The sequence below is a fragment of the Helicoverpa armigera genome, chromosome 6 (assembly GCF_030705265.1).
Source record: "Helicoverpa armigera isolate CAAS_96S chromosome 6, ASM3070526v1, whole genome shotgun sequence".
NCBI lineage: Eukaryota > Metazoa > Arthropoda > Insecta > Lepidoptera > Noctuidae > Helicoverpa > Helicoverpa armigera.
Genome location: NC_087125.1, coordinates 4,529,273 through 4,552,622, shown reverse-complemented (window position 1 = coordinate 4,552,622; position 23,350 = coordinate 4,529,273). Strand labels below are relative to the sequence as shown.

Genomic DNA, 23,350 nt, shown 5'->3' with positions numbered 1-23,350 from the left:
TAAAAAATAGGTTCAAAAACTACTTCTAAATTACATTCGGGCTTGAAAATCGATGATTATAAATTTACAAAGAGTAGATTAAGAATAGATTTCGTGTTTGCAGGGGAACTCGATAACTTTATAACGTTTTTACAAAGTGTTGGATATTTAAAGCCTGTTAAGCAATAAAAATAACTAATAAACTTTTTAACTTTAAATCAATATCTAAACTTCGGAAGTAGGTATCATCCCGTATTTTTCCATTCAATATCTCAATACTCTTTTTAATTGAGAGATGGGCGTGATCCAACAAAGTTTGCATAAGTCAAGCGTAAACTTTTGAAATTAACCTGCCGCCACGCAAAGGGTTTAAGCCTTTACCAATTTCCCAGTACCTACTACACTTTAAACCCAACGAGTAAACAACCTTTCAATTAAATATCGAGTTCCCTTTAAGGAATTTTACAAAAAAAAAACTTTACATAATATTATTAATTTTCTTATTTTAATCTTTCGAAAACAGTTCCTGAAATTGAATTTATTTGTAAGTAATTACTTTGAAAGTTTATTATTTTGAAATAAATTTGGAATCGTAACTTTTTAATGATTGCGATCGGTGGTTGGTTTGTGAAACATTTCCTCGATTAAGTTGACTATGGTTGGATGGGTTGTTTATGGTTGACATAAAAGGTCTAGTGTGTGTGAGAGTGTATCTCATACCCATAAGATAGCTGTTGGTGGTGAGATAGCTTTACGATGGTGTTAAAGTTATGGGTGAACACACTAGTTAGAGCGTTATGTGTTATTTCGGAAGACACGCTGTTGTGTGTACCTACACAATATAATAAATAATGTCATAAAAAGGTTGTGCACATAGCACAAAATTCTATAAAAGCTTTTTCGTGTTTTCAATAGTACTATCAGGCTTGTTGTTCAAGTCTAATGTAAAATAATTTAATAGCCTTATGTCAGTACCTACTCACCACATATGATACAAAACTTGTAATAAAGTTAGGCGGAGAAGATGACCCTAGATATATATAAAAATAAAATAACGGATGGTTTTAGTTGAAGTTTTGGCTTTATTTTATTCCGGCGACAGACTAATGTATTTTTAAGGGAAGTGAAAAGCATAATCTCGAGTTTACATCTAAGATTTAATTATTGATAAGTGTCCTTGACCTTGTTTTACAACAAACAGTGAGTGTAAACAAAACGGTCGATCGTTACTTGTATGTTATTGTCAAATACTTTGTTTACATAATGTACTACGAAGGTCCGAGTTGAGGTCGTAGCGCGCGGCACGCGACGTCCGTAGACTCGTAGCGTTGTCGTAGCTTGCGGCAGTCACGCTACGGCGAGCGGCAGCTACAGTCGGTCGCTACGCGCCCTACGAGTGTTCGACCACGTAATGTTGTGGTGTTCGGTCGCGCTCTTGGCACTGTTCGCCACCGTCCAAGGACGAGCGGTAAGACACTTTTTGGCTTCTATTCTTATAACCTCTTTACTTGGGTGGATAACTAGCAGCAGTTAGTTGAAAACTTTGTGCCGCAGTGATACTTCAGACGAAGACGAAAGTCGCAATATTAGGAGTTGTTGTTTTTCGTTTGTTCTAACCTAACGAAATTTATTTTAACTTGCTTTGTTGTTTTAATTATAAAGTCCGTTTGGTTGAAATGATATTTAAACGAAAGTCGATATTTTCGGGAAAGTTTTTGACGCAACTTTCGACTTCTAATTTTGAACAACATTTTATTCGCTGAGGGTTTTTCTCTTTTGTCAAGCATTTTATTTAATCCTTTTTCTTTTAATTTGTAGAATTTAAGCATTTTTAATTATCACTTGTAAATAAAGTCCGTATTTTAGTTTGTGTAAATAAAAAGTTCAATTTTATATTTGTGATAAATATATTCTTAAAGGACAGATCAGAAGGGGTAGACAAACATTAAAAACACATAATTCAAAGACATACAACCGTGCAAGTTTTATTGCTTACAAACATTACTTTTAAAAATGATTAAACGATATCAAAACGAAGTTATTAAAAATACAGCATTGAAGATAATTTGGAAATCATGTCAATTCTGAAGGTCTGTCATCGCAGTCGACGTCTTAACTTCGTCTTCTTGCCAGCCTGCTCGGTGCAGGATGGGCGCAAGGAGGATTGACATCTAAAACGGCCGTTCCTGACGGCGTGGCGTCCTCGACCGCATCTTCATCCACGTCGTTGACTGCACCTTCATCCACGCTTTCGGCTGCACCATCATTTGCGTCATTAGCCTCAGGTCTATCTTCCCCAAGGGAACCAGCATGAGGTTGCTCGTATTCTGAAACATATGTGGGAAACGTATCAATATTCTGCCCGGCGTCGTGAATAAGACTGAAGCATACATCTTGAAGAAAATAAAATAAAACTTCCTTTTACTTTTATTTGTTACTCGTACGTACCATGGGCGCATGTGTGCACTTCAGGCGCCCACAGATAAAAATGTATAAAAAATATTAAAACAAAAAGAAAAAGTAGCTTCAGACTTATCACGAATGGAAAAATATGATTCAGTGCATAGTGAATGACAGAATCCGGATTTCCATCACTCCCCATACACTGCCGGGTGACAGAGGCTCAACCAACGTTTGCATATCATTGATGACAGAGGCTCAACCAAGGTTTGCGTGCCATTGGAGACAGAGGCTCAACCAAAGTTTGCGTGTCATTGGAGACAGAGGCTCAACTAAAGTTTGCGTGTCATTGGAGACAGAGGCTCAACAAAAGTTTGCGTGTCATTCGTGATAGAGGCTCAACGTCATAAAGGTTTGCATGTCATTTGACGCCTTCATAGCATAGGCGCGCAATTAAGCCGTTTAGGTTGCATACTATGACAACGTGAAACAGAGACCCATACCGTCGTATGTTCTCTCAGCGGCCTCCAGGGTAACACCGCCACGGTATAAACAGAGACCCGTACATTCATACGTTCTCAAAGTGGTCTAGACAACTAGCACCACCAGTGTGTCAAAGTCAAAATCAAAGAAAAGACCTTTTCCAAGCTAAAATTACAGTCAAGGTCAAAATCAGTCATTGAAAGTAGGTCCAATTAGATCAACGCATCAATATTCATGCACCCTTTCATGGCACGCACACAAAGACTCACTCATGTACATTCGAACGTCCTCAAAGTCCTTGTCCTTGTCAAATTGCCTCGCAGCTCTCAAAGAAAGCTGAGGAGGTGTCCACTTGCTTCGCCACAGCGGAAGCAGTGGCGTTCTAATAAACTTTTATGAGGGGTGCATTTCGCTCGGCCACTGCTGACCATTCATTTGAACGATTTAAGTTTTCAAAGAAATAAATCCATGACTTAATTATAACTTTGACATCATCATCATCATCATCATCATCATTGGCCACAGAGCATCTTGGTCAGATGATTGTGGCAGTGCTTGTCTATGCGGTTATTAGTGCTGCAAGCACTTTCTTTTATGGCTAAATAAGCTAATAGCTGCACGACACACATGTATAACTTTGATACATAAAATCAAAATAGTAATCCAAAATATCATCGTTACTCATCGTTAATCACGTGCCAAGAAACATAAGTGATCAACGGTTGAAATGGACACGTATGCAGTTTTAATCATCTTTTATAAAATAATGGTAAAAGGTCATGATGGGCAAATTGAAAATATATAAGATCAGACTTCCCTTAAGACTCCATATAAGGTTATTTCAATTGACGTTGCCACCTTACAACACCATGACGACCACCAACAAGGAATTAGCCAGCAATATTGGGCCGCGCCGACACGGCCATTCTGCGCTTTACACGTCCTCGTGTAAGTGCACTGTAACAGAAATAATACCAAGGAATATCTTTTCGTTCGGTCACTTCTGACCATAACAAAATATCGATTGGTTGATAGTCCCCAACAGTTCCCCATTCTGTGGACACGCTAGAACAAACAAACGAGTACGTTTCCAGTTGTTCGAAAGAACCGTAAACACACGTATTACGTGGTATTCACTAAGTAGTCAGCAAAAACGTAACTCTAAAGGTCGGACGTAGCGAGATATATCTTTAAAGCCACACAGGCACTCTTCGTCGTTTAACTACTAGTAACACTTGCAACTAACAGTAGCTTTCGCATGGGTACTTGCTGCTGAGCATTGATCCAACGTAACGCACAATATTTACCAGTGCCAGTACGAGCCACATGAGGAATTACGAGGACTTAACTACCAGGCCTACCTAAAACTTAGTGAATTTTAACTTAGTCTGTTCCATAATTGAGCTCGGCTCAATAAGTCTTATTCGTAAACGCATTATTATGTGACGTCATCTCACGGGTATCACAATTGAAATACTTATTTCAGCTAAGAGAAAAATTGTCTCGGATGTATGACTGAATAGCGTCTAAACCAGTTGCTGGTCATAACAGCGATTCTCTCTAAGGAGATCAGCCAGCCGCGCAGGACACACTATAGCTCACAAGCATTTGGGCACACACAGATGCACTGTTACTCTCATATTTTTGTTGAGACGGTAATCCAATAAAACCGGAGAGATATCAAGCGCATGATCAGCATTTATAAACTCACTGATGGATAGGTGTCTATCACGAACTTATAGATTTCGGGCTACTTTTGGGAGTTTCTCTAAACCCACAAAGTGATTTCCGCCCGACCCGGGGATCGAACCCGAAACTGGACAGTAGTCGTGCTGTGCGTCTGCCAGAGCAATGAGGCGAATGCGAACTCAACTTGAGAACCACGTGGAAAATAAAACAGATCACCTGATCGCCTGAATGCATGATATACCAGGCATACTATCCACTCGCTCTCATCATTCGAGCAATGTCGTGCGATGTTCTGACCGTCGGCACTCCGCAAAGCATGCAGGAATAAAGGAAGCGCAAGAAGTGTGAAACTGCAGCACATACGTCGTCAAATTATGTGCTTCTCACGTAGTAAACCTCATTGTGTTTTCTGGTTTCAGTTTATCTCCGATATCTGTAGACAGAAGGTTAAAGAAGTAGGCTTTGGACCAGATTCAGGCATCTGAGTACTTAAACATTAATTGACGAACTCTCATGCATTATTAGTAAGGAGTTTAAGTGAACATAATCATTTTAATAAGAAAGCGAAAACTAAGCTGTCATTGTTAGTCAGGCTTCCAGGTTGTTAAGAATCATTGCCATTTACTAGGAGTAGTCATTTCAGTTAATGCCTTCCTCTAAACAAATCTTACATTAATGCTGTCTTCCATGCCTCAGCTATCAGTCCTCCAAACCTTCTAGGGACTTTCCCGGGAGGCATCAGAGCAAGAGTATTACAAATATGAAACAGCTCTATACTCAATACTCAATTCGTTAATGCACACCATAATATTTACACTTGTTGTTCTATAGGTAATTTATGTCACAATTATGGACCCTGTCGGGCACAGCACATACAATAGTAGGAGAGAGGAGGAAGCGCACTGACTGTTTAATGCTAGGTCTATTCCCGGTCGCCGCGATGCCAACGCAAAGGCCTTAGGCCGCTGCCTCGAATTTTGCGGGCAGCGGGGCGGCAGCGGCGGCGGCGCGGGAGCGGCAGGATCTTACGCGTATAATCAAATGGACCGGCCCTCGAATACAGCGGCGCGGGAGCGGGCAACGAGCGGTGAGCTCCATTCAAAACGGTGACCGCCCGCGCCGCCGTATTCGAGGGCCGGTCCATTCCACTTCTGATCTTAAAGGACAGATCAGAAGGGGTAGACAAACATTAAAAACACATAATTCAAAGACATACAACCGTGCAAGTTTTATTGCTTACAAACATTACTTTTAAAAATGATTAAACGATATCAAAACGAAGTTATTAAAAATACAGCATTGAAGATAATTTGGAAATCATGTCAATTCTGAAGGTCTGTCATCGCAGTCGACGTCTTAACTTCGTCTTCTTGCCAGCCTGCTCGGTGCAGGATGGGCGCAAGGAGGATTGACATCTAAAAATATGTTTATCATTATGACAATTAAATATTAATATGATTAATTAATTAAATAATGTTTAATAACAATAAAGTAAAGTATTTTAAAAATACTTGTTAAAAAAACAGATTAGAATAAAATACGTTAAAACCAAATCAAATTATATTTACTGTGTCTGTATTCTACATTAACAAATCTCTCTAATGTAACTGTAATTGACAGCTTCAAAACTTTCTGATGGAGCGTAACCTAAACTTATTTAATCAATTTATCCAACATTTTAATTCGACTCAAACTTGTGTATTCCATTAGGGCGTCACACAATCACATTTGGCACGGGAATGTGGGCGCACATTAAGTTACATTAATACACACATAATTATACATTCACAGCGTTAACCCCTCGGATGAATTCACCTCGGACTGTCGGGGGGTTAATTTCTACGGGTCCATATGCGTCATTATGTTCTGAGGGTGCAAATATAACCATCTTAAGTACCATCTTAAACTACTAACGGTCGGGTATACAAATAGGCCGGAGTTTGGCCTCACCGTTATCGCGGGACCGCTTTGTCAGTAATGTTCTTGCTTCTGTCACGGCGACAGTGACGTAACGATTACCTTAATGGACGGCATTTTTTATACAAATTGAGCTATTTGATATAACTGCTCTGTTACAAAGGTAATTTTATATAGAAGGTTACTGAGGTGGGATGCGAAAGTTTCGAATAGAAGTTTCGAAGCAGAGTTGTTGGTATATAATATGCGGGACCTACATGGCTTGAGTTAGAAACTATCATGTTACTTAATAGTACTACAGAATACAATGCATTTGAAACCTGAGAACATTTTTAACTTCAAGGAAAAATACTCTTAATGTTGAACTAACTCCGCTTTCTTAAAGTTTAAAGTAAGAATGAAAAAATTATATGTTTCTTGTCTAATGCGCAGACAGAAGTAATAATTTCCAAATTGCTAAACTCTCTGTACTTTTAACACAATATTCTTTTGTTTTATTAGAGTGGAGATAAACTAAAAACTCCATAAAAAGCCATTTCTAACTTTAGAATATTATTCTGCGATTGCGGTATGCCAGTAGCACTCAAACATGCATATCAGTTTTATTTTTCATAGGTAATATTGCATTTCCATTTTGCTGAAATGAAAGAAAAATATCGAGAGTCCGCATATCCGTGGATATTAGTTTTAAAACTCACTCTCTATTATTGTTTTTTATTGACCAAGCGAGGTCGTGCAATTTATGATGGTAAATATCTTTTATTTTGTTAAAGAGACAGTGTCTGTCTATCTAATAACTAGTTCAGATCTCTTTTTCATTCTACTTTCGTTTAAAACAACACTTTAATTGTAAATAGCATCAGTTAACGTATTTAAGTTGCATATCGAGTAAATACTCAATATTTCATAAAGAGTAATGCATATCTTGTCAGTTACTTATATCTTATTAGTAGCTTGACGTTCGATATTTAAAATCTCTCAAGCCAATAAAAGAGGAAGGCCGCTGTATCAAGATAAACGAGCTTATTCACCCAACAAACAAAAAATCCTCTCATAGTGGCAAAAAATGCCAAAAATAAATTTCTTATAGGAGCCGTATTAACGCTAATAAGGGTGCGTTTGGGCACAAATTACAAGAACAATAACCTCAAACCCCCCTTATATTTGCTTTATTGTCAGCTTCTTTTTCTTATATGTACTTTATTATAGCAAGCGATAAGGGAGTCAAACTAATAAAAGCAAAAGGATTTGCTCTTAAAAAGCCAACCAACCTTATACATGTTTTATAATGGCGAGCAAAAAGGGAGTAAAACTATTTTATAGCTATTCGCCTTAAAATCAGTGTTTGAGATTCTGCAACAAGTGTTTTGTTGAGTGATTTTTTCAGTTTGGCAGCGTCAACGAGTATTTTAAAGAAAACAAGAACCATGATTAATTTCATTTATTTTTTTTAGTGTACCTGAATCCGAGAGTATATTGTGCTTGTTTATTGAGAAAACTGTGTGGGAATTCAAACGTATGATAAAATGTGGTACAAAAAGTGTAATTATATCAACGCGCCCTTGAATTTGAGTAGTTTTTACGTAAAAATGGGAATAATTATTAAGGCATGTTTTTTATAACGCTTTTACAAGGGTAATATCATTCTCACAACGTCTATTAGAAATCTATAAGATTATAAGCTCTGTAATGGCAACATTTATTCCATCTGCTATCGCCATTTTATCTACCGTTAGGGTTCCTTTCATCATTCCGTAGCTGTATTAATATTAGCTATATTACATTTGAGGTATTATCACAATGGTTGTATTTACGGAGAAGATCTCAATTTATGTCTTCTTCACTACCACTACCGTTATATTCTTCTTGACTGATTTCCTGTACTTCATTGTCATCTTCCATAAAATCATTGACGGAACCCTCAAGTGATTTGTTGGTATCGGGTTGTCATTTTGTAGTATTATACTAGTAGCAGTAGAAGTGGTATAAGAATATTTTAATATGACCATCTAGAGAATAAAACCTTTTTAATGACTATGTAAGTGATTATAGATTGCATTCATTCTTGTAAAGACCATATAAAATGCAGAATATTGTTTGTTGGGTAGACATCTTATGAAATGCTCCTATGAGTGTAAAAGTATCATAGTTAGCTTGTGCATTACTATTATAAGAACAATTAGCCAAATGAAAAGCTTTTATAAGGTTTTGAATATTATAAGGCTTAAAAGCATTGTAAATGCGCTTATGAGAATAACATATTTTCAATCCTTATTATAATCATGTAATTTGGACTTGTTATGGTTAACCCAACCAAATTATAAGAGTAAAGGTAATATTAGCCAAATTTTCTTATATTGTGCCATAATAAGGAACATTGACATAATGAAAGCGATTTTAGAGCAACTATAAGAAATTAGACCTTAAACATATAATTTTATAAGAGTAGCTTGTTTGTTGGGCAGCGCTTTCCAAGGAGTAAACGAACTTTATTCAAGCGCGGATTTAAGCGTTTAAATTTTAGAAACGACATTATGCGAGCGGCACGTAAAATTCTGGAAAAAGCATACGTTTAGTTTGATGCTTACGGACTAGTCTTCCTTTGAAAGTATTAGGTTGATTTGATAAAATTAAAAAGGATTAAAATGAAAGAGGTTTCTCTTATTTAGGTGAATGTACGTAAAATTAAGGAAGGCGGCAGAGTAGCTGGCGATTATCCAAATAAATAAAAACTTCTTGGTCAATTGTAGACTTTAAACAAAATGAAATCCTTAAGCCCAAGAAAGTAGGCACAATGTTATATTGCCTTAGCTTTGTCCGCCTCTCCACCTGTCAAATACAAACCGCGATTTATTTGTAAACTTGATAAAGACAAAAGATAGAATGTCAAGGGCCGCAACTAAGGTAGTCCTTATTGAAGCCACAATACAAATGAAACGTCTTTATGTTTGATACAATGAACGGCTTTGAACTACACAAACAACAATACATTTGTAAGTACCTCAGCCGCGGGATTAAAACACTGATTCAGATTTGTTCGGAGTATTTTTGGTATTACATGCCTTGAAAAATGTCTCATCAAAAGCTTTGATGTTTTGTTCTTTTTAAATGAAGACTTTTAGTTAATTTACAAGAAAGAGACTCATTATAGTCGTAATATAATTCCTTTGCTCAAATCTTGTAGTTTGAAATAAATTAGCAGAAATAATTATCCTCCGACAAAGGTGCTTGAAACCGTAATTGTACCTCATTCAGAGATACCAGCTGGTACTTAACAATTCAATGAAGCTTAAACAAATTTCGTGGAGTATCATCAAGATATTATATATCAATCGAATCCAATTGAACAATTGGTACGCATAAACACGGCGGGAACAAGCGATTGTTTGAATTACGAAGTCAGATGGAGGACTTGAGAATTCAGCATGTTAATTAAGTTATCGGGAACAGCTTGTTCGAGGGCTGCTTTGCAAGTTCACTGCGCACAACCAAACTACCTCGGAATACCAATTATTGGAATGTTCTTCGTTAAATTAAATAAATATTCTGACTCCAATGAAGCGCTGCTATTAGCAATCTTCCAAGATCCTAATACATACATTTTTAAATAAATAAATACTAAAGGTACCTACATATCTCTTGGGTACAAGTATGCACACTTTTGGTAACAGTTACAACTCCTTACCAGAATTTCAAGGATTATAATACCTATAACCTTCAAATACACGTAGTCTGCGGAGAAAAGTTTGCACAAAGACGATAATTTTGCACGTTTCATTAAAAACCAGTGAATCTACTAATTAAGGGACAGAACAGCTAATACGGACTGAATAGTAGCTACTTAGTTTGTAGTCACTCCAGCGGTGCGGACGGTTGGATGGCGAAATTATCTACAACAACAACTTGGAACACAGTTTACAGTACAATCACAGTTTCCAAAATCCCATCTCAGCTGTTAGTTACACGTTGTAGTCGAAATAACCTCGTGCTATCTTTGAATAACGTGCAATTGACATTTGTAGTCATAGAAAAAGTTACATTTTTGCACTTATTGTTATGCGGATTTTCTCCAGCACGATTGTAGCGAATGGCAAAGTTCATTAAAGTGGCGCGCCGGGCACATTCCTCCGCAAATATTGACACTTTTTGTATAGAATTTACACAAGTTTATGCATGCAATTCGAATACTGGAACGTGTTCGGAGCAGTACACTGACTTTAAAAACTTTCTTCTTGGAGAGAAGTTTTGACGCGGTTGAGTGTGTTCTGCTGTCTTTTATTGATAAACAAAGTTCGACAGAATTATATTGAGTTTTACTTTAAAAGTTTTAAAGCAGAAATGTTTTATTTCGTCTCGCGAGCGTGTGTCCGACCGAAAGATAAATAGTTGACGAGTGCAATGGACAAGCGTTGTGAAAAATTACCGCGTTGGGAGGGGACCGAAAGAAGTTAGCAGTTTTTGTTGTTTTTTACTCATCCCTTCCACGTTTAAGTTTTCGTATCCAGACACAGCACATAAATCATTACGCCAATAGTGTCAATACGAAAGGAATTCTGTCTTATCTTTCACAGCTGTTTCACGTTGACAGCTGGTTAAATCAAATAAGTAGTAGTTTTTTGTTCCTTTTGTTTTTTGTCAACTGACGAAAATCAATCCAGTATGACCTTTATGAGACTAATATAATTATAATACTCTTTTCCAACAGGTGAACATAAGCAACACATGGGTGCTGCCTGAGGAAGGGTTCCCGGTGTTCTACCGCTACTTCAGGGACCGCATCTCATGGTACGAGGCTGATGCTGTCTGCCAGTTCCATCATGCCAACCTTGTCACAGGTCAGTGATGGATTCGCACTCTATTTGAAATAGGAACACGTCATGAAGACCGATTATACCTTTTTGAAAAATGAACGTTTTGTGGATGTTCATTTGTTTAAAAGCCAATATGTCGTCTGTTTACATGTCGTTTCTTTTGATGTAAAAAAATTGTTCTTCTATCATGGGTAGTTGAAGCCTAAAACATTTTATTTTATTTTATTTTACATTTTTAGGAAAACTTACAGCTAGGTAATACAGTAGTTAATTATTATAAGTGAGATATCGCCAATTACAAGTTTTCACAAGTAAGATGAACAATAGTAAGCTACTTAACAATACAAACCTAAATTTAAAAAATAAAATTATACAATTAAATGCATGCTAGTTACTACTGAACATGATTAAAGAAGTAATCACACAGAGTCTTTTTAAGTTTAACAATACTAGTGTTACAAAGATCGATATCGACTTCCCTGCAGGCCGAATTATATGCACGACTCGCTCTTATCAGATAAGAGTTTTGTCTATACGTGGTTTTAGCCGCATGTGTGTCTAGAAGATTAAATCTGCGTAGAAATGTAGAAGGCACACGCAGTCCTATTTTGTTCACCAGTTCCGGAGTGTCAGCCAATCCATTCATAACCTTAAACAGGAATACTAAGTCTGCAATATTTCTACGTTCGAAAAGTGGTAGGATATGGAACTTTTTGCATCGTTTAGGATAATTTGGTAAATAAACTTTTGTACGAAACTGAACATACCTTAGGAATTTTCTTTGAATGCTCTCTAAACGATTAATGTAAATATTATAGTTAGGGTTCCACACTTGAGAGCCATATTCCAGGTGACTACGAACAAAAGAACAATACAATATTTTGATAGTCTTGATGCTATTAAACTCTGATGAGATTCTGAGGATAAAACCTAATGCTTTAGAAGCTTTTTTAACTACATTGTCAATATGTACGCCAAAGATAAGTTTTGAGTCAAAAGTCACTCCTAGATCCCTAATAACATTTACTCTATTCACCGGGGTACCCAACAGAGTATAATTAAAGTTAATTGGATTTGGTTTCCTAGTAAAAGAGCAAATATAACATTTAGAAATATTCAAATCCAGTTTATTAATTGCGCAATAATTTTGAAAATTATCAAGATCTTCTTGAAGTAAAATAGCGTCTTCTACTGTGGAGACCTGTTTCATAATCTTCATGTCGTCTGCATATAACAGTATTTTGGAATGTCGGAAACAGGCTTCTACGTCATTAATAAAAATATTGAACAATAAGGGTCCCAATAAGGAACCTTGCGGAACCCCGGAAGGAATACACATAGCCCTAGAGGAGTAACCGTTTAGAACGACTGTTTGACATCTATTCTGAACGTACGATGTGAACCAACGGTAAAGATTGCCTCTTATACCCATAGAGAGAAGTTTTTGAATTAGGATAACGTGATCTATTCGGTCAAAACATTTGCTGTAGTCAGTATATATAACATCGACTTGAGACCTTTGAGACATTGACTCTGATAGGAAGTCACTACACATGATAAGATTGGATGTTGTTGACCGACCTCTTAAAAAACCATGCTGCTGTTCACTAAAACAGAGTTTAAGTGCCGAGTAAACTTGCCTGTAAATAATTTTCTCGAATATCTTAGCAAACACGCACAGCTTTGAGATTGGTCTATAGTTTTCAATCTGAGTTTTCGAGTCTTTCTTGTGTACCGGTGTTATATATACCGACTTCCAGATCGTAGGTACCGTACCAGTGTCAAGTGATCGCTTGAACAGGAGAGAAAGGGGAACAGAGATGCTTTTAGCGCAGTTCGCGACAAATAACGGGGAGATATTGTCTGGGCCAGAAGATTTATTTATATCCAATTGCTTAAGAAGTTTAAATACCTCACCTACACATATTTCAATAGTACTGATATCCTGTGTACTGCTCTGAGTAGGCTCGCGGGGGCTATACATGATATCTGATGATAGACTAGCATCAGTATCCGCGTCATTGAGGAAGTTTGAGTAAAAAAAGTCACTGAACATATTGCATATTTCTTCCCCGTTACTTGAAGATATCTGTCCAAGCTGCAGTACTGCAGGATACGAATTAGATTGTCTTTTTGATTTGACATAACTCCAAAAAGCTCGAGGGTTTTTACATATATCCGATTCTATTTTTTTGATGTAGTCTTCATACATATTTTTTTCTAATTCTTTAGCCCTTAGGCGTAATGTGTCAAAGGATTGATAGTCTGAAAGATTCTTATACTTTTTAAACTTTTTGTGAAACTTAGCTTTTTCTTTTAAAACTTTTATCAATGGGCTTTTATACCAAGGAGGGTACTTTGATTGGTAGAAAATTGTTTTTGTTGGTATAAAGGTGTCATGCAGTCTATTTATGACAGCATAGAAATAAAAGACAGCGTCGTCTAACGACCTACTGTTAAATTCACTTTGCCAGTCTATGCGATTTAGTTCTTTTCTAATTGAGTCATAATCAGCTAACTGATATAAGAACTTAGTATATGGACGAATAGGTAAACTATGTAACTGAACAAAGTTTGCCGTGACACACAAAGCTTTGTGATGTGGATCTTCGGGCACAAGAGGATCGCTGCAGCAAGTAACAGTGACCTCGTCATTGGACAGCACTAGGTCAAGAATCCTACTGTTATTATTACAGTGCGCATTGTATTGTAAGATATTACAAATATTGAGGTTGTCAATAAAATTCGACTGAATATGTCCGTGCAAGTTACTGGGATTTAAATAATGACCATCGTTGGCAGGAAGCCACATTATGTTAGGTTGGTTAAAGTCTCCCAGAATAATATACTTGTCAGCAGGATTCTTTAAAACTATATCTACTAAATTGTCCGAGAAATTACCTAATTGTGCCGTTAACGAGTTGCCTTGGTTCTGGCCACAGACATACACAACACATATGTGGATTTTATATGTTTTTCTGGGTTTCTTTTGTTGCAATGTTAACGTTACCCACAAGTCTTCCGCAGACGAGCACCACTCATTGCGAGCGTCAACTACGAGGTCACGTTTAACAGCGATCACAACACCGCCTCCCATAGATTGACCAGTATTGGAATAATCGCGATCCCGCCTCCAAACAAGATACCTGTCATCAAACAGTTCAGAGTCGGATATCCCCTCCGTGAGCCATGTCTCAGTTAAACAAATAACATCAAAACCATTAGAACATACATTTCTATAGAACGTATTTGTTTTAGTTCGTAGTCCCCGTACATTTTGATAAAATATATTAAAAGACGCCATCATCATAAAGGATAAATAAGGTAACAAATAAATAGAAAAAATATAAGGCATATCCAGTTCTAAAAAACAAGTGGGTAAAAAATAAAGTAATTAATGTGAACAAGCAACTTTGAACTTTAGCAGTATATGTATAAAGCGCATACAACAATTTGCAAACAGCAACCGAAAAATACAAAACACATCTATTTAAAGTTAAAGAACTTTGCGTAAACAAGCATAACTGGTCTTTATGCGTAAAAGAATTGTGGCCAAAATCATAAAGCATATGATGTGCGGACTGGTTGACACCAAGCGATAAGCGAACAAAACACGGGCAAGAACGGAATGTATAGAAAAAACATGTACCTGCGGTTCTCAAAGTTAATGACTCGAAGTGTATTAATATCCAACAAGGAAATCGACTCAATACTTTTAACATAAAAACTTTTTTAAATCTTGCTGAGTTTTGATGTGATATTTAGGAGAAGTCATGTTTTTTCGCACTAGTATTTTGCATCCCCTCACCCAGACATGTTCAAAACCACGTTCTTTGGCTTGAGCTTTGGTTTTATTGAGCAGGATTTTATTTTCTAATGTCAAATGGTCATTAATGTAGATTCTGTTCGTACCTTGTAAACCCAAATTACCAGCATTTAGCTTTTTATATTTTTTCGCGGCGGCTACAAAATCATTCTTCAAGTAGCTATTGTGCACCGAGCAGATAATATTTTTGTTAAGTTTGTCATTTCGTGTCGGCACCCTTGCTACATAATTAATCTGTTCCTTTGGAATATGAAAATCAATTGTATCCCCAATCTTCGCCATAATAGCGAACAGATCTTCATCATTAGATACGGGCACCCCTTTGATCTCAATATTGTTCATGCGAGACCTCTGCTCACTTTCACTATGCTGATTCTCAAGCTTCACAATTCGTTCTTGCAGACTTATGATTTCCTCTCTAGTCCTCTTCAATGTCTCAATTTCGTCCTCAAGATCCGACATCTTACATGTCAAAGCTTTAATATCCTGACTGAAAGTCTCAAGGGATGATTTCACAACTGAGAATTCTTCCTTAATCGTTTTAAGTTCCACGAGCTCGTTTTGGATTGCTTTCATGCTCTCTATCAACATGGGTAACGCCTCCATTTGAGTTGACAGACGTTTAAGCTCGGATAGAATAGTTTCCGACTCCGCAGATGTCGCCTTAATAGACCCAGTAAGAGGGCTGGCAGCTGGAGTAGACTTGCAGCTCTGGCATTTCCAGGTTAATTTACGATCCCCAAGCCTTCTCCACCCGCCCTCAGTGATGCCTGCACAGGGAAAATCGAACTTGGCCTCACACACTGTGCATGTGACACCATCCCTCGATTCTAACTCACAACGCTTGCACTTAAACATTTCTAGTGACTTTAGTTAAAAGTTTGAGAAACGCAATCAAGTGGCCAGTAGCGCTAGCGACACAGTATACACGCGCGATTGGTTTTGACATCTAAACTAATACATTCATTTTTCAGAATTATTTATCATTTAAGTAATTTTAAATGAAAATCCCACTTGAATATTCGGTTTCAGGTTAAGTAATATTATTCTTACCCAAGACAGCTTTAAAACTTTGAAAAAATATTTTTGTTCACGTCACGAGTGGCCAGCACAGATTAAAATTATGAAAAGTTTGAATGGCTTTCACAACTTAGTTACTCTCTTAAATCAGGATCCGTGATTATTTTCTGTCATAAAGAAAGTTAAAAGTTCTGCGACAGATACTGCATTGAGGTTAGACAGATAAAGTAAAAAGGTAAGAACATTTTAAAAACAATGTTACTTTTAGGCGCGTTCTTACTAATTAGCACTAAAGGAACAAAGAAAAAAGCTGGTATTCTTATTTTTTCTGCAGCAACCATCTCATTACGGAGAAAAAAGCAACTTTACTCCTTAAAAAATCTTAAGTACTTAGTCTATTTTCAGATAGGACAAAGCCTTTCGTAGAGATAAGTAAAATTAATACTTTGTAAGATACGATTCACAAAAAGGCTCCCGTTATTGTCAGCTTTCACGATATCTCTCGGAATGGCCTCTACATTGTTCGTTAAAGATGCCAGTTGTACAAGAAGAGCTATACGTATATATATATTTCAATATTCCCACGGGCCGTTAGGTCTAATCGGCGGCAATCCAACCAAGACCCCCATTACCGTTGATAGCGCCCTCGACCCTGCGCCTAGCGAAATACAACCCCGTCACATATAAATGTACGTGCCGATAAGAAAATGTAAATATACGCCTTGTCGTTTTATACACAACATTAACTTTTTCAAGGAAGTCACTCTAGCTAGATGGAATACTTACACACCACATCACAATATATTCCATGTTTACATATGTCCACTTCTTATACATTATTAAGCAGTGAAATGTCGAGCCAATCGAAGTATCAAAGGGATGCCATAAAACGACAAAAAAGATACAGAGAGATTCAATATTTACTCCGAATAAGCTTAATGAGGCCTTCAATCTGAAACGAAGCATTTCATTCAATATTTGTTACGAGTATTTCTTATGAAATAAATAAGACTTCGTTGCCAGTATCTGTGTAGTACGGACGAGTCATTAGGTCTCCATAATCGAGTACGGAGGTCGGTTAACTCGTAACTGTACCTAATGATAGCTTCGTCCCTTCAGAACTGATTTCTGCCCCGATTACGTTCGGTCCCACGATTGATAATATTTCAATATCGCTCCCTAAATGAAAACGATAATTTAAAATGTATTTCCATTTCGTTTCATTAATTCGCAATCATAATTTTCGATGTTTCTGTAACGAAATGTCGACGTTTTTATCTATCTATACTTCGTCGATTTTATCATATTTCGAATGTCATTTGCATACATTTTGTTTTAAGTAGAATCATTTTAGAAGAAATATTCAAGTGGCAAGATCAAGCAGTTTAATGCTTATAAGGATAAAAAGAAACACATGGCATATAATTGGAGGTTCATTCGCGTATTTCCTCTCGCAAGTCGTAAGAGTAAATGGAGGGAAGCGAGTGACTTAATGGCCCAGTAACATGTTACTACTTCTGCACTTTCAAAACGACACGCCTGCTATTCACGTCTCGAGAGGTACTAGCGCGCAGTCAAACGATGCAGAGAGCTGACGATCCGACTGTCTTCAAAGGGGGAAGGAAAATGTAATCCATATATAAGTATAATAGAAAATTGAACAACGTCAGCCGAACTGTTCCGAGCAATGTTGTTTTGTTCTATACAGCTGATGAAATGTTCCATTATCCAGGTCGCGTCTCATTTATACCCTCAAGAGCTCCAGTTGAAAACAAAACAATACCTACTTATTCGTCTTTGTGTACAATGAGTGAGACGCGCTGAGCCTGTAGGCCTTCGCGGATATTGTCGAACAAATCCTTTGTAATACAACACGCTTTTATCCTTAAAATGAAAACTTTCATTAGTTTCGAATGCCGACTTGAAAGAATTCGTTCCGTGTTATTTGAAATACAAGGCGTCTAATTAAAGCCCTTCATAAAATTAGATTCTTGGCAACACACTTTGCTCCCTGTTGTACAAATTTGCCGGAATTTGAAACATGATTTACGGAATTTACAATATATTTAATGAGTAATTTAGATCCAAGTTGATTGGTCTACTTATTATTTGAAGTCAAATTAAATAATACCTACCTAATTAAAGTAATATACATACACAACCTTTATTATTTTATGGATGTGGAATATTGTTTCTAATTGTAATAAACACGAAAGTATCCTGTAAAATATAATTACGGGAAACTCTGTTCAGCGCAAAATTAAGCGAACCCATAATAGACAGATAATTTCAGAACCGAATAAAAACTTTTAGCGACCGCCAGAAAAAGGAAGTTGAAATACAATTGTTCATTATCATCAATTCTTTTTGTACAAGTTGAGAGGAGTCCCTCCGGGAGTCTTCCAATGCTTACATTATTCAAGCATCTAGTTAACAGTTGGGCCTCAGATGGAATACTTGTATAAATTGCCACTCCAACATTGCGTGTTCGGCGAGATTCACTCACATAACTTTTTATTTGAGGATTTTTATGCGTAGATATTAATTTCGGAACGATATTCATAACGCTAGCGATTCCGGATAGCTTGCAAACACAATTTAGGAAATGTTTCCGAAACAGGTATGTTAGATTTTCATTCTGAAATGCTGCGGGAAATTTCATTAAAACATTTCTTAAATTCATCTCTTCAGTCTCATTCAGCAGGTCATTAAACTCGTTTGCGGTTTCAGAGGTCTGGTCAGGTTACCCGGAGTCGGCACTTTATAGTTTAGTGCTTATGCTTAGTCTGGGTAAAGAGGAAGGTCTACATACATTATGTATGTTCACAAGTGCAATTCTTTACGACCAAGCGTAGCCGGATAGCCAGATGTCATGAATATGGAACTCAAAGCGTTGAAAAGTAAATAAAAGTTTAGCTTAAATTCAGTTATTTATTGCTTGGTGGCTGAAAATAATGTCATCATTTCTGAATAAAACGGTACAATATATCCGCTCTGTGAGTCGTTTTTAAGCTGAGGCTAGACAGGGCTTGCAGAAGCGGCAAATAGTTCCCGTTGGCAATTTACACTTGTACTACGCTTGGGAGCAGTGGATTCGGGTCACTTGTAAAGTTTTCGTATCATAAACACGACCAATACTATTTGCTTAATAGTATTCATCTTATAATGCTTAGTATTTTCTTATCTTTACTTTTTCAAAACGGATTTCGAACGGTTATCTCGTATAATCACCAATTTCGAAAAGGCTTCATTGGCTGGAAACCTTACATATAAACCTCTAGGTAATCAAATTTTCCTTGATAATTAATATGCTTTCCATGTTTTTCGGCCATTTTTACCCATTCCGTTGTAATGCCTCCCCATGGGATTAGGATGGGTCCCAAGCTTTAAGCGCGCATTATATCACATTCATTCTGAGAGCTCTTTATGCGACGGTTTATTATCTGTTAAGAGCATTAAATTGTTGTTGTTAAAATGTTCGCAATTGAGCTCTTATTACTTGTAATTTTGAAAGCATTTTATCAGTCTGGCTATTAAAAGGGTTATATGTTGATCGTCCAGAATTTACCCAAGTATCCATTTATATATTTTCGAGTGAAGTATATTATTACTAGGTCTTATTTCTCAGGCTCTTTGTAAGAGTTACCGCGATTCTGGAACACGAAAGCTGTGTGTGGGTTTAAGTAAGAGTCTAACACTTTTCTCTGCTTCACAAAAATGTCTGATTAAAGATCTGTATTTCTTTCTCTGCTAGCTAATAAGTAGGTCATACGTTCATATTTGAAGAAATACACTCGTAAAAACTTGGTGCTGTTGAGCCTATGATAAAACATACTGTAGCGTATTCTGTATCTCTTACGTTTTCAAACTACTTATATTCAGGAACATGCAGAGAGTAGTTAAGTATAGCCGCAGCTTCCCTTATCATAATGTTGTTAAAGTCTTGGAACATGAACAACAAGAAGCGAAGTTTGTTCTGATGAGTTCATACACACGTCAGGGGGGATGACGGTGTATTGTTCAAGTTGGAGCTCAGATAGAACGGTACCAACATTGTTATGTGAGCTCTTCGGATCTAATCTTGTTCGGATTTATTAGGATTAATAGGGAAATTCTTCCTGTATTAACCGGCTTTCCAAAAGGGAGAAGGTTTTTAATTCAGATGTTTCCTTCTATTATTTTTTTTAATATAGATTGTTTGCAGAATTAAATTGAAATATAATTGAAAATATTTAGTTATTTAAACAAAAATCCTGAAGGTGGCTTATTTTTTTAATTTTTTTGTTTGAAAATATGACTACGAAGCTAATGGTTTACCCACTAACAGAACAATTGCGACTACTTCACATTACGAGCAATTTCAATTGTTTGGTTACGTACGCTCATCATAAATTATGGGGCTCCATACATTTTATTATGGACGTGAAAAATGGCGGCAGGAAGTGAAGGCTTTTATTTTACCGGGAGCGTTATTATAGTCGTCAGAACAGTTGACCCTGCCAGTATATCACGGCCGTACATCGACTTGCAAAGATTTCAGCTCGCCTGAAAACCTATTCGTTTACTTTTCCACATTTTGTTCGTAAACTTTCCTTATTTCCTTTTGCTTCAGAAAATATTCTGTACAAGTTTTATTTAGACGGAAATAGAGTTAGAATAAAGGGTAGTATTTTTACTTGTAGTTTTATGGAGCATATTTAGAAATAATTACTGTATCGTATGTTTCAGTGCTGCTGAAATAAATATTACGAAATGTTTCATACTTATATAGAAAGCTATGACATAAAACGATTTGCCTTTTTTAAATGTCGTGCCCTTTAAAAACAAGGTCTTATAAAATAAAATGTATGTCAGTAGGGTGCCATATAAGAAGGAAATTGAGAAATCTCTATCCTCAGGCCATATTACCCACAATCACGTCCTAAAAGAGATAAGATAAAGCGGGGATTTGCCGACGCCTCCAACAAATTTCTATGCAAAATAATATCTACTCGAGGGATTTCGGTAAATAGGTTTTAGTCGATGAGCTAGGCGAATAGTGCGACGTTTTACCAATGATTTGCTTTATTATAGATCGAGCCATTTTGCTGAACACGACATTTCACAAAACTGAAAGTATTAATATTCACAAAATCAATGATACCTACTTCATGAAAATCGCCGCGTTTATCTCTTTTTAAACCCGACTGTAGTTTTTGCAGATTGTCATTAAATTCCACTTTTAATTAAAGTTAAAAATAAAATAGTGGTTGCATAACATTTTTAATTTATCAAGGTGCCTAGTATAACGATCCCATTAAAAAACTTTTTTGAAGTTCACCTTTGAGTCGTGTCGACTTTGACGACATCAATCTCTCTAAGATTCACTGAATATTTGGGTCAAAATCTCAAAGAATATATTGTCTTTTGTTTGTCCATGTTTGTTTATGCTAGAAGAAATATAAATCTAAAAACAAAATTGTACAGCTGCATCGCAGACATTTTTTATCAAGTATATAAATGTGAAAATAAAACGAAATCGCATTTTGTAGTGACTGCTACAGTCGTAAACTGAGGTGCGTCGGCTAGTGTTTGCATGTCGAAGTCAAATACAGAAAAACCACAATAAAGTTCCTTGATTTATTAATTGTATTTTGTTTAACGTGTGCCTATAGCCACAAACCTAATGCTTAGCTAAAAGTTTAGTATAACACAGATGTTCAATGAGTAAACAAATTAAAGATAAGTATTTATTTTACAGTAGATAATCATGGCAGGTTATAAAATTATATTCCAACGAAAAACATATTTTTTCCTGCGTCTCATAAGTTTATTTCTGTTAAGTAAACGGCACGTAAGCCCGGATAGGACTGACATTAATCAAAAGTTTTATTTGTTGCCATTCCTACTTAGCAAAATGCCCAATGATTTTTCAAGTGGATATTCTTAACATAACTTCATGGTGTCCTTTGACCCGGGGAACATCACGTCCGCAAGATCCCGGGCCTACGATCATGCCAGGGGAGGGGTTACAGCAACCCACCGGCTGTGAGACTTGAATACCAAATGCGAAGATACATGAGCCCGATCTCATCAGGCCTCTTGAGCCGTTGATTTGACATTTGTTGGTCAGTCTCATTTCCTGGTAGTTCAGAAATAACATTAATATTTAATAGGGAAAATGATGGAATTCCGAGAGCTAACATTAATTTCAAAAGATATACTAATATTGCTAATTTATATCAAAGAGCATGTGACATGAAAGGTATAAGCTTATTTGTAGCCTGTTAAAATTACGTATGACACGTACAAATAATGATATGAGAAAACAAAAAATAAAGATACAGGAATGCAAATATCAGTGTCTATACAAAATGTATTTGTATGAAGAGGATAACGTGCATTACGTTTTGAAATGCTCAAAATTACATTAATTCATTCCCGACCTTGAAAGTTGAACCCTCGTCGCTGTTATATATAACTCAGTAACTTGTAAAGAACCATTTATCTGCGCCGAAAAAATCCAAATTATTTTTCCTTGGACCATTTCCGATTGTAATTGGAAGTTCTGATGAAATATAGGCAACGGTTAATGAAATACTTTGAAGAAAAATAAGGGCGTTTTAATATCTGAATGGAAAATACTAAGTCAAATAATAAATTAGGTAATATTGAAAGCTCAGGCTGTGACTACGTATCATAGTAAATGGCTCTCGGTATTGAATACATCCAAAATATACGTAGGTAGGTATATTCATAGTCTAAAATAATAGAATTTAGCAAAACAAAATGTACTGCTCGTATCGATACATGATATTCAGGGAAATACAAAAAAAAATGTTTTTTATTCAAATGTTGAAATAAATTACACGGAGGTTGATTGGACTAGTCCATTGTAATCCAAATAATTGTATTTCTATTTGATTCTTTTTCGTTTTTATATAAACGCTGCCATATTTTTAAATTATCATATCCTACATTGCACAATCGATATATCTACATATATGTACATGTAACACATGTCTAACAAAATAAAGTTTAACCTAGATTAGACGAAATACTTCTTTTTCTGTAGTTGGTATTTTCTTTTGCACGGATAAGTGTGGCCAACAGCAAAACTTCTTGGACTTATGTAATTTCTCAAGAGAATCCGTGAGGACAAAGTTGTTTCGTGAAACATAAAACTTTATTAGTGAGGACTATGTGCAGGATAATCGAAAGAGTTTGATTGTTAGAGTAAGTATAG

At 36.4% G+C, this 23,350-nt stretch overlaps 2 protein-coding genes across 2 annotated transcripts in view; one reads left to right on the top strand and one right to left on the bottom strand.

The window, feature by feature from the left end:
• The first annotated feature begins 1,297 nt into the window (after positions 1–1,297).
• LOC110373141 (uncharacterized) overlaps positions 1,298–23,350 on the top strand; it is a 45,600-nt gene continuing 23,547 nt past the window's right edge. Inside the window, exons 1-2 of the mRNA XM_021330320.3 lie at positions 1,298–1,447; positions 11,174–11,303. Coding sequence (XP_021185995.3) covers positions 1,391–1,447; positions 11,174–11,303 — 187 coding nt within the window. The 5' untranslated portion in view covers positions 1,298–1,390. The remainder of the gene's footprint in view (positions 1,448–11,173; positions 11,304–23,350) is intronic.
• LOC126053624 (uncharacterized) lies at positions 11,797–16,042 on the bottom strand. Its single transcript, XM_049836186.2, has 2 exons — positions 14,929–16,042; positions 11,797–11,928 (listed from the first exon to the last, which is right to left on the bottom strand). Exon 1 carries the CDS (start codon positions 15,961–15,963, stop codon positions 14,995–14,997), a length of 969 nt encoding a protein of 322 aa, XP_049692143.2. The 5' UTR covers positions 15,964–16,042; the 3' UTR covers positions 11,797–11,928; positions 14,929–14,994.